Below are 14694 nucleotides of genomic sequence, written 5' to 3' on the forward strand. Positions count from 1 at the left end.
CTAGACGCAGAGATAGCTTCCTTACCTTTACACGTGTTGCCCTCTAGCTTGTACCCAGTGCGGCAGACACACTTGAAGCTACCAGGGCTATTCTCACAGCGGCCGTTGTTACAGGGGTTCGGAACCTGACGACACTCGTCAATATCTGTGCCACAAAAAAAGTTTGTCCTTTACTCAAAGACTCGACAGTTAACAGTTATCTAGTTTCTTCTAGAATGATCATAAGGACTTCTGCACAGCTATCATAATCGACATAACGTTCCTTAAAACAATCACAATCATGTCAATAGTACTTGTTGACTGCTGCTGTTGGAATACTACGTTGAGTACGCATCCCCTCTTACCTTGACACTGCGTCTGTTGGAAGTTGGCTCTGAAGCCAGCAGGACACACACATCTGTAGCGGCCTGGTGTATTCTCACACTCCCCAACAGAACAGGGACTGGGAGCCTGGATGCACTCATTGACATCTAGAGATACAGACGAGAGAAAAAGAACAACGTGAGAGATTCTCAAAGAACAGTGACCAGAGTACCAGACACCATTTCCTAATCCTTGACTTCCAAGTTGAACACAGAGCATTCCAGGGGGACGCCAGAAGGTCTCTCTCTATACCCAAAGAGACAGAGTAGCTGTTGTCTGAATAAATGTCCAGAGCACAGCTGCTGTGGCTAGCGACTGTATGTGTGTGTGAGTGGTGTGTACAGTGGGGAGAGGGCTGTACCTATACAGCTGGTGCCCCGGGGTCCCGGCTGGTATCCAGAGGGGCAGCTGCACCTGTAGCCCCCTTCTGTGTTCTGGCAGCGGCCGCTGCTGCAGGGCGGGGGAGACGCCCTGCACTCGTCTATGTCTGAAAGGAAAGGGGGGGTGTGTGGGGTTAAAGAGGTCAAGAGGAGCCTGACCAAGCCTACAGTAATCAAGCTGCCTCTCAGGGGATGGGATTGTAGTGAGATGCTTGCGTCACCTAACCAGTCTGAAACTGACTCATTCATAAAGACTATCACATGTTCAACGACCGCACACTATAAATACAGCTGAGGGCCAGTATAGCATCAGGAACAGCCAATATTGGGCTGTGTATGTGTATGTGTGTGTTTGATGCCTCCTAATAGTAGTTAAGTAGTTTAACTAGCAACAGTGCCCTAACAAAACAACATTCACCTTGACAATGAGTCTGCTGAGCGTTGTGTTGGTATCCCTCGTAACAGATGCAGGTATGTCTCCCTCCGGGCTGATCCACACAGCGGCCCTGTCCACACACTTGGGGCATGGTCTCACACACACCCCGCACTGGACGCCCAAACAGATGGCCGTAGACACACGTACACGCGCATGCACGCACACGTGGACAGATATGCACATTTAGTTAGCTTGTCTGTCACCGTTTCAAAAAACGATTCCAGTTTTAGAATCTAAGTGTGATCTTAGTTGTCATGTCATCCATATCAGCCGTCTGAGTAGGTGAGAGGGGATAACAATGGTGTGAGGAGGATCTGATCTCTTTTCTTTCTTCTAAGTGTGCAGCTAGCATTTTTCTCAGGGACCATTATGAGGATTTATAGTCTCAGAACTCACTTATTATGAGGCAGGTTCAAGGCTGTGGGCATAATAGTGTTCAATTCTAGGTTACAGCACAAACCTGACACCTCCCTCACGAGCTAAAAGTTAGCAGCTCTTTGACGGCCCCGCCTTGAGATTCAAACCTGACAACGTGATAAACGAACAGTCCTGTGGTGAACAGTTGGCTCACATTAGGCAAAGTTTTGCGGCACAAACAGAGCATTGTACCCATCTGGTTACTGCTTATATCTTGAGCCAGACCTCCTGGCTCGGGATGTGTGAGGGTATTCCCTCTTTGAATCTCTCTTTCTATTGCAAAGAAGTGCATTAAAGAATGTAAAACGCCTTTTATTGACTGAGGCTTTGAAGTTGAGGTGTGTGTGTGTGTTCGTGTGTGTGTGTGTATGAGGGACAGGGTTGACTAAGTACTCTAGTGGAGACAGAAAAGGCCAGAGCCAGAAACACATCTGATGTCTGGTTAAATACAGGTTAAATAAAACATGTATTTGAAGGTGGATAAAACCGGCAGTAAAAATCGACACCACCAGAGCATTCAACCACCTACCCGGGATTCTTAAGCACTCATTATTATGGTCCATTTGAAATGTGAACTCATACGTTCAAGTGGTGTCACATCAAATGAGAGCAGAACAGACACAGGAAGACCAGTTGTCATACTTCAATGGAGAACTATGAACTTTTTCTCACTTCACAATACAGACTCCAAACTATACGCTTCTTTGTTCTTGAGTCAGGTGTGGAGTACAATAGTTTATAGGAAATGTTCTAATAGGAAATGACATGGAGTTGGCAGTGTGAGAAGCCAGAAAGTTGAACCAGCGTTTATCAGAATTTGACCTAATCTTGGAATCATTACTGTATCAAGATTAAACACTTTGTGGCTGTGGTATACGGTTTACAGTACCTGGCCTGGGGATGGGTGGGCGGGGCGTGACCGGAGATGGGAGGGGCTGTGCGGGTCTCACTGGAGATATTGGCCGTTGGTCAACTGGAGGCCGTTTGGTCTGAGTGGGGGTTCGAGCTGGAGAAACCAAAACAGGACATAAACATTTACTGAGAATGTCTAGATACATTAGAGCTTTCACTTGTTGAGAAGAGGCAGCTTGATGTGAATTGTCTTTCTTACAGCCTTCTGGACACAAACATCAAAATACTAAACATTGCAATTCTGTCTCAATAGTTGGATGTTGCTATGTGGAAATGACAAGAGCATGTGAAGGGTTTGATTCCAAAACATGATAAGTGCACATTTTTCACATTTGCATATTTTTTGTGTATGAACTATGGCTGTTTTCATACTTTTAAAACTTTACTTTAGATGTGCTTTAGAACGTGTTTTTGTTGTTGTTGCAAAACGCAATATCCGTATGGTTTCATACCAAAACGCGCTATATCCAGAGCCATGTGTTTAGAGAGTTGGGACATTGATATTTCTGCAGTATGACACATTTACATTTCACTACAACATCCTAGCAGCCATGTTAGCTCCGGTTAACATTAGGCTACATTTGGAATATTTAAAAAAAATATATGTAACTGAATGAATAGAATTAGAACAATATTCAAAATTCAAAAAGTTGGTCCAACTCTTTAAATATATTGATCTGGTTATATCCACTGTACAGATGGCTGAAACAATCCATATGCTTTTTTTGCCACTGGTGCAAAAGTGAGTCATTTGCATGATATTTGTCTGCTTAGTCGTAAGTTAGGTTTCTCTAAATATTTTTCCAACACCTAGGAATGTAATCAGAACCTTATCTTATCCATTTAGGCTAACCCCTGGCTTAGTCAGCTAGATGCGGTAGTTGCTACCGAGCGTTACGCTAGCGTTGAGCTCTTGAGTGTCACGGACCTTTTGATTATGGATCCCTTTGACAGTTTGTAGCCTGTTATATCCCGTTGGCTGAAAGAGGAACTTTTTAAACAAGCTCATGAAAAGGAGAGAGCCAAACAGTGTGCCGTGTCACCCCGACAACAACAATCAACCCATCCTTGCAAATTAATTGCGACAGACTTTCAATGTCCTTATTATTCCTTAAATCCTTCCCTGACGTTTACATAATCAAACGCATAACGCTTGCCTAGATTTATCCTAATGAATGAAAAAAAAACTTTAAAACTCCAATATAATTGTTACAAAAGATGCTTAAATGTCCAAAAAGAAAACACACTGCATACACTACAGTACACTGTTCACCCGCTGGATACAATACATTGGCTATATGATATTTGCACAATTTAGTTGAAACAAACAGATGATTTTAATATGTATTTATTTATGTATCTATACTTAATTACATGTAATTAAAACCCAAATCGGGAAACTTTTTTTATTGGAGTTCTGTTTGGGGCAGATATATAGCGTTTTGCCACAAAACATGATTATTTGTCTCTCTAAAAGAAAATGACCTTGCAACACATTTCAAACAGAATCATGTCTTTTCACTAACCCATGTCATGGTAAGATAATAGATCTCTTTCATAAGACTAGGGTTGTGGCGGTCATGAAATCTTGTTAGCCGGTTATTGTCAAGCAAATAACTTCCCTTCTCACGGTAATTGACTGTTAAAAAACTTCTTAGGGCTGCAATCCCGTTAACGGGATCGATATGACAACAGCCAGTGAAAGTGCAGGGCGCCAAATTCAAAACAACAGAAATCTCATAATTAAAATTCCTCAAATATACATGTATCTTATACCGTTTTAAAGGAAATCTTGTTGTTATTCTCACCACAGTGTCCGATTTCAAATAGGCTTTACAGAGACAGCACCACAAACGATTATGTTAGGTCACCATCAACTCACAGAAAAACACAGCCATTTTTCCAACCAAAGAGAGAAGTCACAAAAAGCACAAATAGAGATAAAATTAATCACTAACCTTTGATGATCTTCATCAGATGACACTCATAGGACTTCATGTTACACAATACATGTATGTTTTGTTTGATAAAGTTCATATTTATATTAAAAAAAACTCAGTATACATTGGTGATTTACATTCACTAGTTCCAAAAACATACGGTCATTTTGCAGAGAGCCACATCATTTTACAGAAATACATGAAATATAGATATACCTCTCCTTAATGCAACCGCTGTGTCAGGTTTCAAAAAAACTTTACAGAAAAAGCAAACCATGCAATACTCTGAGAATGGCGCTAAGGACATTTTTTTTTTATCCGCCATGTTGGAGTCAACAGAAATCAGAAATAACATTATAAATATTCCCTTACCTTTGATGATCTTCATCAGAATGCACTCCCAGGAATCTCAGTTCCACATTAAATGTTTGATTTAGTTTGATAATGTCCATTATTTATGTCCAATTAGCTACTTTTGTAAGGGCGTTTTGTACACAAATCCAAACGCTCGTACAGGTCCAGCCGAACGTCAGACGAAAACTTAAAAAGGTTATAATACAGGTCTTAGAAACATTTCAAACTAATTATGAAATCAATCTTTAGGATGTTGTTATCATAAATCTTCAATAACGTTCCAACCGGAGAATTCCATTGTCTGTAGAAAAGCCATGGAATGCAGGTCGCTATCATGTGAAATGAGCGTGACCAGGACCTGGCTCTCTGCCAGACCACTGACTCAAAGAGCTCTCATCCGGCCCCACATCACAGTAGAATCCTCATTCAAGTTTCTAAAGACGGTTGACATCTAGTGGAAGCCTTAGGAAGTGCAACATAACCAATATCCCACTGTGTATTCAAAAGGGGCTGGGTTGAAAATCGACCAACCTCAGATTTCCCACTTCCTGTTTGGATTTCTTCTCAGGTTTTTGCCTGCCATATGAGTTCTGTTATACTCACAGACATCATTCAAACAGTTTTAGAAACTTCAGAGTGTTTTCTATCCAATACTAATAATACTATGCATATATTAGCAACTGGGACCGAGGAGCAGGCCGTTTACTCTGGGCACCTTTCATCCAAGCTACTCAATACTGCCCCTGCAGCCATAAGAAGTTAATTAACATAAACACATTTAGCCTCTCCTGGCTTCCACACAAGCCACTGATGCAGACCTTTGGAACATCTACATTTGAAAAAGTCTAATAAATCAATTTAATATAGCTTACTCTATCACAATAACGCCATGATTTATTTTAGACAGGTCTAAAGAAACATGATATGAAGAAAATGTAGTATATTTCAGAAGAACAGAATAGAATACTCTGAGTTGTCCTTATGTTAGGCCCTGATCGGCTACACTAGCTAATTTAGCAGACAAGATTTGCTTAGAATTCCGTGGCAATATTTTATATTATTTTATAGTATGAAGAATACAATTGAACATACAGTTTACATACACTTAGGTTAGAGTCATTAAAACTTGTTTTTCAACCACTCCACAAACTATAGTTTTGGCAAGTCGGTTAGGACATCTACTTTGTGCATGTCACAAGTAATTTTTCCAACAAAAGTTTACAGACAGATTATTTCACTTATAATTCACTGTATCACAATTCCAGTGGGTCAGAAGTTTACATACACAAAGTTAACTGTGCCTATAAACAGCTTGGAAAATTCCAGAAAATGATGTCATGGCTTTAGAAGCTTCTGATAGGCTAATTGACATAATTTGAATCATTGGAGGTGTACCTGTGGCCTACCTTCAAACTCAGGGCCTCTTTGCTTGACATCATGGGAAAATCAAAAGAAATCAAGTCTGGTTCATCGTTGGGAGCAATTTCCAAACGCCTGAAGGTACCACGTTCATCTGTACAAACAATAATACGCAAGTATAAACACCATGGGACCACGCAGCCGTCATACCGCTTAGGAAGGAGACGCGTTCTGTCTCCTAGAGACTTTGGTGCAAAAAGTGCAAATCAATCCCAGAACAACAGCAAAGGACCCTGTGAAGATGCTGGAGGAAACAGGTACTAAAGGATCTATATCCACAGTAAAACGAGTCCTATATAGACATAACCTGAAAGGCCACTCAGCAAGGAAGAAGCCACTGCTCCAAAACTGCCATAAAAAAGCCAGACTACGGTTTACAACTGCACATGGGGACAAAGATCATACTTTTTGGAGAAATGTCCTCTGGTCTGATGAAACAAAAATAGAACTGTTTGCCATAATGACCATCGTTATGTTTGGAGGAAAAAGGAGGACGGTTGCAAGCCGAAGAACACCATCCCAAACGTGAAGCACGGGGGTGTCAGCATCATGTTGTGGGGGTGCTTTGCTGCAGGAGGGACTGGTGCACTTCACAAAATAGATGGCATCATGAGGAAAGAAAATTATGTGGATATATTGAAGCAACATCAGTCAGGAAGACATCAGAATGACTTAATGACAACAAAGTCAAGGTATTGGAGTGGCCATCACAAAGCCCTGACCTCAATCCTATAGAAAAGTTGTGGGCAGAACTGAAAAAGTGTGTGTACAAACCTGACTCCGTCACACCAGTTCTGTCAAGAGGAATGGGCCAAAATTCACCCAACTTATTGTGGGAAGCTTGTGGAAGGCTACCCAAAACGTTTGACCCAAGTTATACAATTTAAAGGCAATTCTACCGAATACTAATTGAGTGTATGTAAACTTAGGACCCACTGGGAATATGATGAAAGAAATAAAAGCAAAATAATTCTCTCTACTATTATTCTGACATTTCATATTCTTAAAATAAAGTGATGATCCTAACTGACCCAAGACAGGGAATTTTTACTTGGATTAAATGTCAGGAATTGTGAAAAACTGAGTTTAAATCTATTTGGCTAAGGTGTATGTAAACTTCCTAATTCAACTGTAGCTGAATAAAATAGAAAGGATATTTTCTCCAAACGCTGTTCTGTGTTGAGTGGCTAACAAAGAAACAGGTACACCTACAGTATATACCTAATATAGAGTTATTTATGCAACTTTAGTCGTGATACAACCGTGGGCTATATGTTTTGATTTGTAATACATTCTATGGCTGGATGATGCAAATAATGTTGAAAGGCATGAGTCACATGAAAGGCATGAGCTCTGCTTTGTTTCTTGCACAAGCTGCACACACTACATCAGTCTCTCATTCACAATTTGACAAGCACTTGATAATGCCTCGTCTTTACCGGCGGCATCCCCCTAGGGCGGCCGTAATACACCCTAAAAAATCCATGCCTTTTGCAGCCAGTGGCCATTTTGCCCTTGGGCTGAATGTAATAATTATAATTCCTTTCTCCTGGCTGCATGTTTTTCCGAAGCACCTCTCACTCACATGGTTCTCTCAGATATCTCAATTCTTATTAGCCAATGCCAGTCATGTGATCGGGTTCTTCTCACAGCTCCGAAGTAGGCTACAGGTGAAGAGAGACACATCAGGCGCACGTCTTTCTTATCAAATTCAGAGTGACATATTGAAGAACTGTCCACATTTACTTTGTCAGCCAACAAGATGAGCAGGCCTAACGAACAGCAAAAGCACTAGCCTATGTCAATCCACTATCCCCCATAATAAAAAAGTTGATCTATTTTATTGGTCAACTTGTCCTTCTGTGCGAGAAATAAATATTCCAAACATAGTCTGGGGCAGTTGTGGGATGCGATAGATTCCCAAATTAATACAACAACTATTTTAGAAATATTTTAAAAGCAATGAGGCTGACGCAACAGATCAGAACGTTGAGCTTAAAATGTTGATAAGCAATTAGGCTATTTCTTTACATTATAAGGGCAGAGATGCGCACACGATAGTAGGCTGTAAGCTCCAATGTTCCAAAATGCAATCAATTCGCGGGAAAACACCATTCTCAAAAGTGACCGCAAATGCATTATTATAAAGGTGCATTTTTATGGTGAAAATTATCTTCCCCAAACTTCAAACTCACGTGCCGCCTATGTATGCCAGCTAGGCTCTACACCGGTTGTAAAGCGCATTAATGTGCTTCATTTTAAGAAGTTATTTGTTGACTTTAGTTGCGATACAAACATTATAAAAACATATAAGCCTGTGGGCTAGGCTACATGAGGTGTATGACCACGATTTGGCATGCAACTTTTCTTGCTTTAAGCTGTATATCATTTACAAGTGATAATATATCACAATATACAGTATATATCCCTTATCATTCAAGTGATAGGCTAATATTGTCACCCATCAGACTATTCTTGATTTAATCTTGTCTTTACATATACTAAATAATAGATGTGTGAATTTATTTTTGATTTTAAATGGACCATTATCATGCACCTGTCTCGGAACAGGGGAAGGGGGAATTTGACTGAGGTCATGACTCGTGACTGCCGGTGTGGCGGTACTACGGTCACCATAACATAAGATGTGTTTTTAATTCATGTCAATTTACAAACAGTTCTGAAAATGGTTATATCGCGTTTTGGAATGAAACTCTTCATTGTACAGTGAGGAATCTCCTTAAGGTTGCTATGAGTTATTCTCTACTCACCTGTCACCACCCGGGTGGGTCCTGCTGTAACAGAGATGGCTGGGATGTGTGGTCTGCCCTGGGGGGACAGGGAGCCTCCACTCGATGGCTGCTGGGGCCTGGTCTGAGGTATGAGAGCTCTACCATCTGGCTGTTGGGGTCTAGTTTGGGGAGTGAAAAAGCCTGAGCTTGAAGGTTGTTGGGGACTAGTTTGGGGAGTCTGTGCACCACTACTGGCTGGTTGTTGTGGCCTGGTCTGTGGGGTGCTCTGGGATATGACAGGGGGACCTCCAGTCCCGTGCTGCTCCACCACCCTCTGGTTGAACTTGATGGCAGAGGCAGAGTAGTGGTAGCCAGGCCCTGCTGGGCAGATCTCCTTGAAAGCAACTGTCATGAGCAAACAGAGAACGCCACAAGCAGGATTCAATTGGTTAGTGCGTTTCATACCTATATACAGTGCATTCGGAAAGTATTCAGACCCATTGACTTTTTCCACATTTTGTTATATTACAGCGTTATTGTAAAATGTATTAAATATTTTTTTCCACTTATAAATCTACACACGACAATGCAGGAGTAACTTCGGGAGAAGTGTCTGAATGTCGTTGACTGGCCAAGCCAGAGCTCGGACTTGAACCCACTCGAACATCTCTAGAGAGACGTGAAAATAGCTGTGCAGTAACGCTCCCCATCCAACCTGACAGAGCTTGAGAGGATCTGCAGAGAAGAATGGGAGAAGATCCCCAAATACAGGTGTGCCAAGCTTGTAGTGTCATACCCAAGAAGACTAGAGGCTGTAATCGCTGCCAAAGGTCCTTCAACAAAGTACTGAGTAAAGGGTCTGAATACATATATACATGTGATAAAAAACTGTTTTTGCTTTGTCATTATACCCTTCTGGAAGGTTCTCACATCTCCTCCACAGAGGAACTCTGGAGCTCTATCAGAATGACCATCGGGTTCTTGGTCACCTCCCTGACCAAGGCCCTTCTCCCGCGATTGCTCAGTTTGGGTGAGAGGCCAGCTCTAGGAAGAGTCTTGTTGGTTCCAAACTTATTCCATTTGGAGGCCACTGAGTTCTTGGGTACCTTCAATGCTGCAGACATTTTTTGGTACCCTTCCCCAGAGCTGCACCTAGACACAATCCTGTCTCAGGGCTCTACAGACAATTCCTTCAACCTCATGGCTTGGTTTTTTGCTCTGACATGCATTGTCAACTGTGGGACCTTATAGAGACAGGTGTGTGCCTTTCCAAATCATGTCCAATCAATTGAATTAACCCCAGGTGGACTTCAATCAAGTTGTAGAAACAGCTCAAGAATGATCAATGGAAACAGGATACACCTGATCTCAATTTTGAGTCTCATAGAAAAGGGTCTGAATACATCCTTGTGACATGGAGCTGTGCATTATCATGCTGAAACATGAGGTGATGGTGGCAGATGATGGCACGACAATGGGCATCAGGATCTCATCACGGTATCTCTGTGTATTCAAATTGCCATCGATAAAATGAAATTGTGTTCCTTGTCCGTAGCTTATGCCTAACCATACCTCCACTGCCACCATGGGGCACTCTGTTCACAACCTTGACATAAGCAAACCGCTTGCCCACACCATGCCATACACGTGGTCTGCGGTTGTGAGGCCGGTTGAATGTACTGTCAAATTCTCTACAATGACGGTGGAGGCGGCTTATGGTAGAGAAATTAACATTAAATTCTCTGTCAACAGCTCTGGTGCACATTCCTACAGCCAGCATGCCAGTTTGCCCCCAGCACAAGGTGTAATGAACATGCTATTTAATAAGCTTCTTGATATGCAACACCTGTCAGGTAGATGGATTATCTTGGTAAAGGAGAAATGCTCACTAACAGGGATTTAAATTAATTTGAAAGAAATAAGCTGTTTGTGCATATGGAAATGTTCTGGGATCTTTTATTTCACCTCATGAAACCAACACTTTTACATGTTGTGTTTATATTTTTGTTCAGTGTACATACTGTGACTTAGGCAGATGTTAACACTGGGCACTAGCTGCATTATGATTATCCAATGCCGGACCAGTATGATGTGGAGGTTTGAATCAGAATAGGGATGCTCACCTGATCCAAAGTAGGGACACCTCTCACAGTTCTTGCCCCAGGCCTTGCCCACGCGGCTGCAGCAGCAGATCTGCTTGGTGATGTTCCTGAGGATGGGCACGGAGCAGCTACCACGGCCAGAGCCAGAGTTTAAGATACGATAGCACTGGCCCTTATCCTCCGAGATCACCTTACGGGCTGCAAGAGGAAGACAGGGTGAGGACATGCCAATGGGAGAATGGTGGAGAGAAGATAGTGGTATTATAGCCATACTGAAACAGCTTCATGCCCCAAAAGGCCTCAAGCAAAAGAAGACACCAAACCCAACATGCAGGCCCAACCACATGCTGATTGTTGATTCACACATTATCTTGAAATATAATGCTGGTGTACTCTTCGTCTTTGCTTTTTGTGTCAGAATTTGTGTCACTTCTGGTAGGCATTCTATTGCTTTAGTCGGGTTAAGAAACAGAAATATTCAACTGAAGACAGACAATGAGTTGCAGAAGTACCACACGTCAGAAAAAAACAAGAAACAACAGAATTTATCGTTGTTAAACCCTCGCTTCAGAGAGCAAGAAAACAGAAAAGCTGAAAGCATTCCCATGAACTTTTTGGCAACACATTATTTAAAGATGACCGCTCAGAGTCAACGATGCACAAAACAAACAGCTTCCAACAGTTAGCCAAGAGCTGGGGCGGACTGGATAGAGAGGGTGGCCCCAGACAAGCAGATGCAAACTGCGTCAGATCCAAAGGCAACACACAGGCCAACCAGCATTTCAGAAGCACTGACCATCGTAAAATGCCGGTTAGAATAAGCAGGCCGAGTGTCACAGAACTTCAGGCGCTGTAATGTCATGTTTATGATGTGCGTATAGATGTGTAATGTATGTTTTATGTATGATATAATACAGCACAGTTAATGTAAAGTACTACTGAATAATGTTCAATCTAAAAGTGTGTGAATGTTGAACTCATTTTTGGGATCAGCATGAGTAACGATAATGGACATTTTTATTACATGAGGTAGTTTACCTGTCCTACACAGTGTTTCCCCAGCCGTCGCTGCTAAACTGTTGCCGCCACTCCAAAAGATAGAAAATATTTTTTTGGTAGGTAAAACGTTTTCAGTGTAAAATGACGAAAACCTGATATAAAGTATGCAGAAAAGATAATGGAGTTCTATCTTTTTTTCCCTTAGTTCTCAAAGACTAAGAATCACCAAAATAAAAACTAGACATTTAGATAGAATCAAAAAATAAATACAAATATAATGATTGATTTAGCTTTTTGTATCCCATTGATTTTGTTCTAATGTTTGAGTCACTCAGATAGCATAAGAACACAACATAAGATATGACAAAATGTGTAGAATTGCAGGAAACTAGCTTTAAAACGGCAATTTATTCTCTCAGCCTCATGACAAAATATGTAGAATTGCAAGAAACTAGCTTTAAAACTGTAAAAAAAAAAAAAAAATCACAAATGGCAAAATATGTAGAATTACAGGAAATGACCTGTAAAACAAAATGTTTGGGGTCGGTTTGAGCCATTGGCCATGCCCCCCACCCCCCACCTTTGCCACCGCTGCTGGAAGTAAATCCTTGGGGAAACACTGCTACAGTATGTTGGCTAATATCCAACACATTCTAAACACATTCAATTTTCCTCTATCTCTTTACTCAACATGTTTTTGTATGGGAGGTTGTGTGTAATGTTTTGTACAGTTCAGCTCCATAGCACCTCGGCCATGCGTTATTCCTGCTCATTCCAGACACCGCGGCATAGCAGCGCATCATTCTCTTCCTTTCCCTTTTGAGCAGGGTGCCCTGTAGGCTACTTACAGATACAGATCCCGTGAGAGGCGTCCAGTATGTATCCTTGCCTGCAGACACAACTGTAGCTCCCCCGAGTGTTCACACAGTTGCCGTTCTCACAGAAGCCTGGCTGCAAACACTCATTAACATCTAGGAAGGGAAACACTACGGTCACATCCCTATTCCCTAACCCCATCCACCCATAGGATCCACAGACAGGAAACAGTCATGAACCCTCTTCCTGAAGGCCGGGGAGATAATAGGGCTCCCCACTGATATACTGTACTTGCAGGGGGAGACCCTGGTCACAGAGGACATTAATATTCTGAGGATATTAATAGTGACTGAAACCCAATGAGGATGGTTAGACATGACAAACATTTGTGCTCAGAGTTAATTCTATGTGAAACAAATACATTTTTATAAACTGTAGTTTTAGCTGAGACCTTGGACAAACTAGCCCCAACCTGAACTCATAATCTTGGAAACACTCAACTAAAAAGTCTGGCGACATCCAACGTGAGTGTAAACGAAAACCATAACATAAACATATCAGTGTTTATCCAACCCCGTCCTCATCAATATCGTAGCAGCTGACGACACGAGATGTACTGTAACTCTCAGGGAGTTAGGGAGATGGAGTGAGTGATGCAACAGGGCCTGGTGTAGTCATTACTTCTCACACTATCTGGCTCTTCCTGGAGAAATGGTTATAGCAGTCAGGTTATACAACCAACTGGACTCGCATACGCTGCATCTGTTGGGTTGTAGGAGTGAACTGAACTCATCACCAATTCACTGTAGACCTTCTTGCTACAAAATAGACATTTAAAGGCAGCGATGCAAATATGGTTTGTATCATCATCTGTCAGAACCTAATCCATTCGAGTTACTATGTTAAATCGTTCTATATAGATGCAGGAGTGAAAAAGTTTCTCCTGACAAATAACAGTAATACATATATCCATTGAGGCATGTTAGTGAGGTGAATACAGTATGCTCCTTTAAGTTAGTGAATTTAACTTACAGATCAATGTAGGTTTTTTTCTCTTCCCATTTATATCAGCTGCTAACTAATGTGCAGGTACAATATAATACCAGGAGCCTCAATGCTATTCTGAAGAATCGCAGGTGATGTTTTTGCAATATGTAATTTATCAACTAAAACTACATGCATATCATCATAGGGATGAGTGGCATGGTGTCACTGTGGCCTGCCTTTGGGTATGTGTCCCTCTCAGATCAATAGCAGATTCACCATGAATGAGCGCAACCACATTGGTATGTCCCCATCTGAGCGCTATATCCCATGTGTTTGAACGAGCCTGAGTGACTCATAGCTAGCATGATAGCATTTGCATGTTGCCATCAGCGGAGACTTGTGCTCTGTTTTCTCCGTTCCCTCTCGTATCTTATTAGGCTCTACAGAGACAGATGAAGCAGCCATTCCAATAGTGGCAGATAATTAAGGCATGGCTCATGGTTTCAGAGCTTATCACCTCAGACTCTTCAGCGTTCGGCAGTAGATCTCTGGGCCAAGTGACAAGACTGGGTTGAATGACGAGCTGCTTCAAAGAGCTTTACTGTGTGTGTGTGGTTGAGCTGAGCCTATATGGAATACAGTGTGACAAGCTAAGGAGACAGCTGCTGACTCGATGAAGTGATATCATACATTGTTACACTCAAAACATCAAATGAAAATGAGAGAGGTCATATTATGAAGATAGACCATTGCAATGCTTCTCTTTTCCACCCCTGTTTCACCTGGTATTTGTTTAAAAATAAATACTGTCAAATATAATTTCATAACATTTCAACA

General features: G+C 41.6%; 1 protein-coding gene across 4 annotated transcripts in view; it reads right to left on the bottom strand.

Moving 5' to 3' along the window:
* Nucleotides 1–14694, bottom strand: part of LOC109908905 (latent-transforming growth factor beta-binding protein 4) — a 72619-nt gene that overhangs the window by 12338 nt on the left and 45587 nt on the right. For 2 of the 4 annotated variants that reach the window (XM_020507689.2, XM_020507688.2), the window contains exons 10-17: nt 12903–13025; nt 11077–11253; nt 8993–9358; nt 2486–2602; nt 1162–1290; nt 725–850; nt 345–470; nt 26–145 (exon numbers count right to left, since the gene is read on the bottom strand). In XM_020507689.2, coding sequence (XP_020363278.2) covers nt 26–145; nt 345–470; nt 725–850; nt 1162–1290; nt 2486–2602; nt 8993–9358; nt 11077–11253; nt 12903–13025 — 1284 coding nt within the window. The remainder of the gene's footprint in view (nt 1–25; nt 146–344; nt 471–724; nt 851–1161; nt 1291–2485; nt 2603–8992; nt 9359–11076; nt 11254–12902; nt 13026–14694) is intronic. The other 2 variants (XM_031796066.1, XM_031796065.1) reach the window with 2 other exon arrangements.

The sequence above is a fragment of the Oncorhynchus kisutch genome, linkage group LG18, assembly GCF_002021735.2.
Source record: "Oncorhynchus kisutch isolate 150728-3 linkage group LG18, Okis_V2, whole genome shotgun sequence".
Taxonomy (NCBI): domain Eukaryota; kingdom Metazoa; phylum Chordata; class Actinopteri; order Salmoniformes; family Salmonidae; genus Oncorhynchus; species Oncorhynchus kisutch.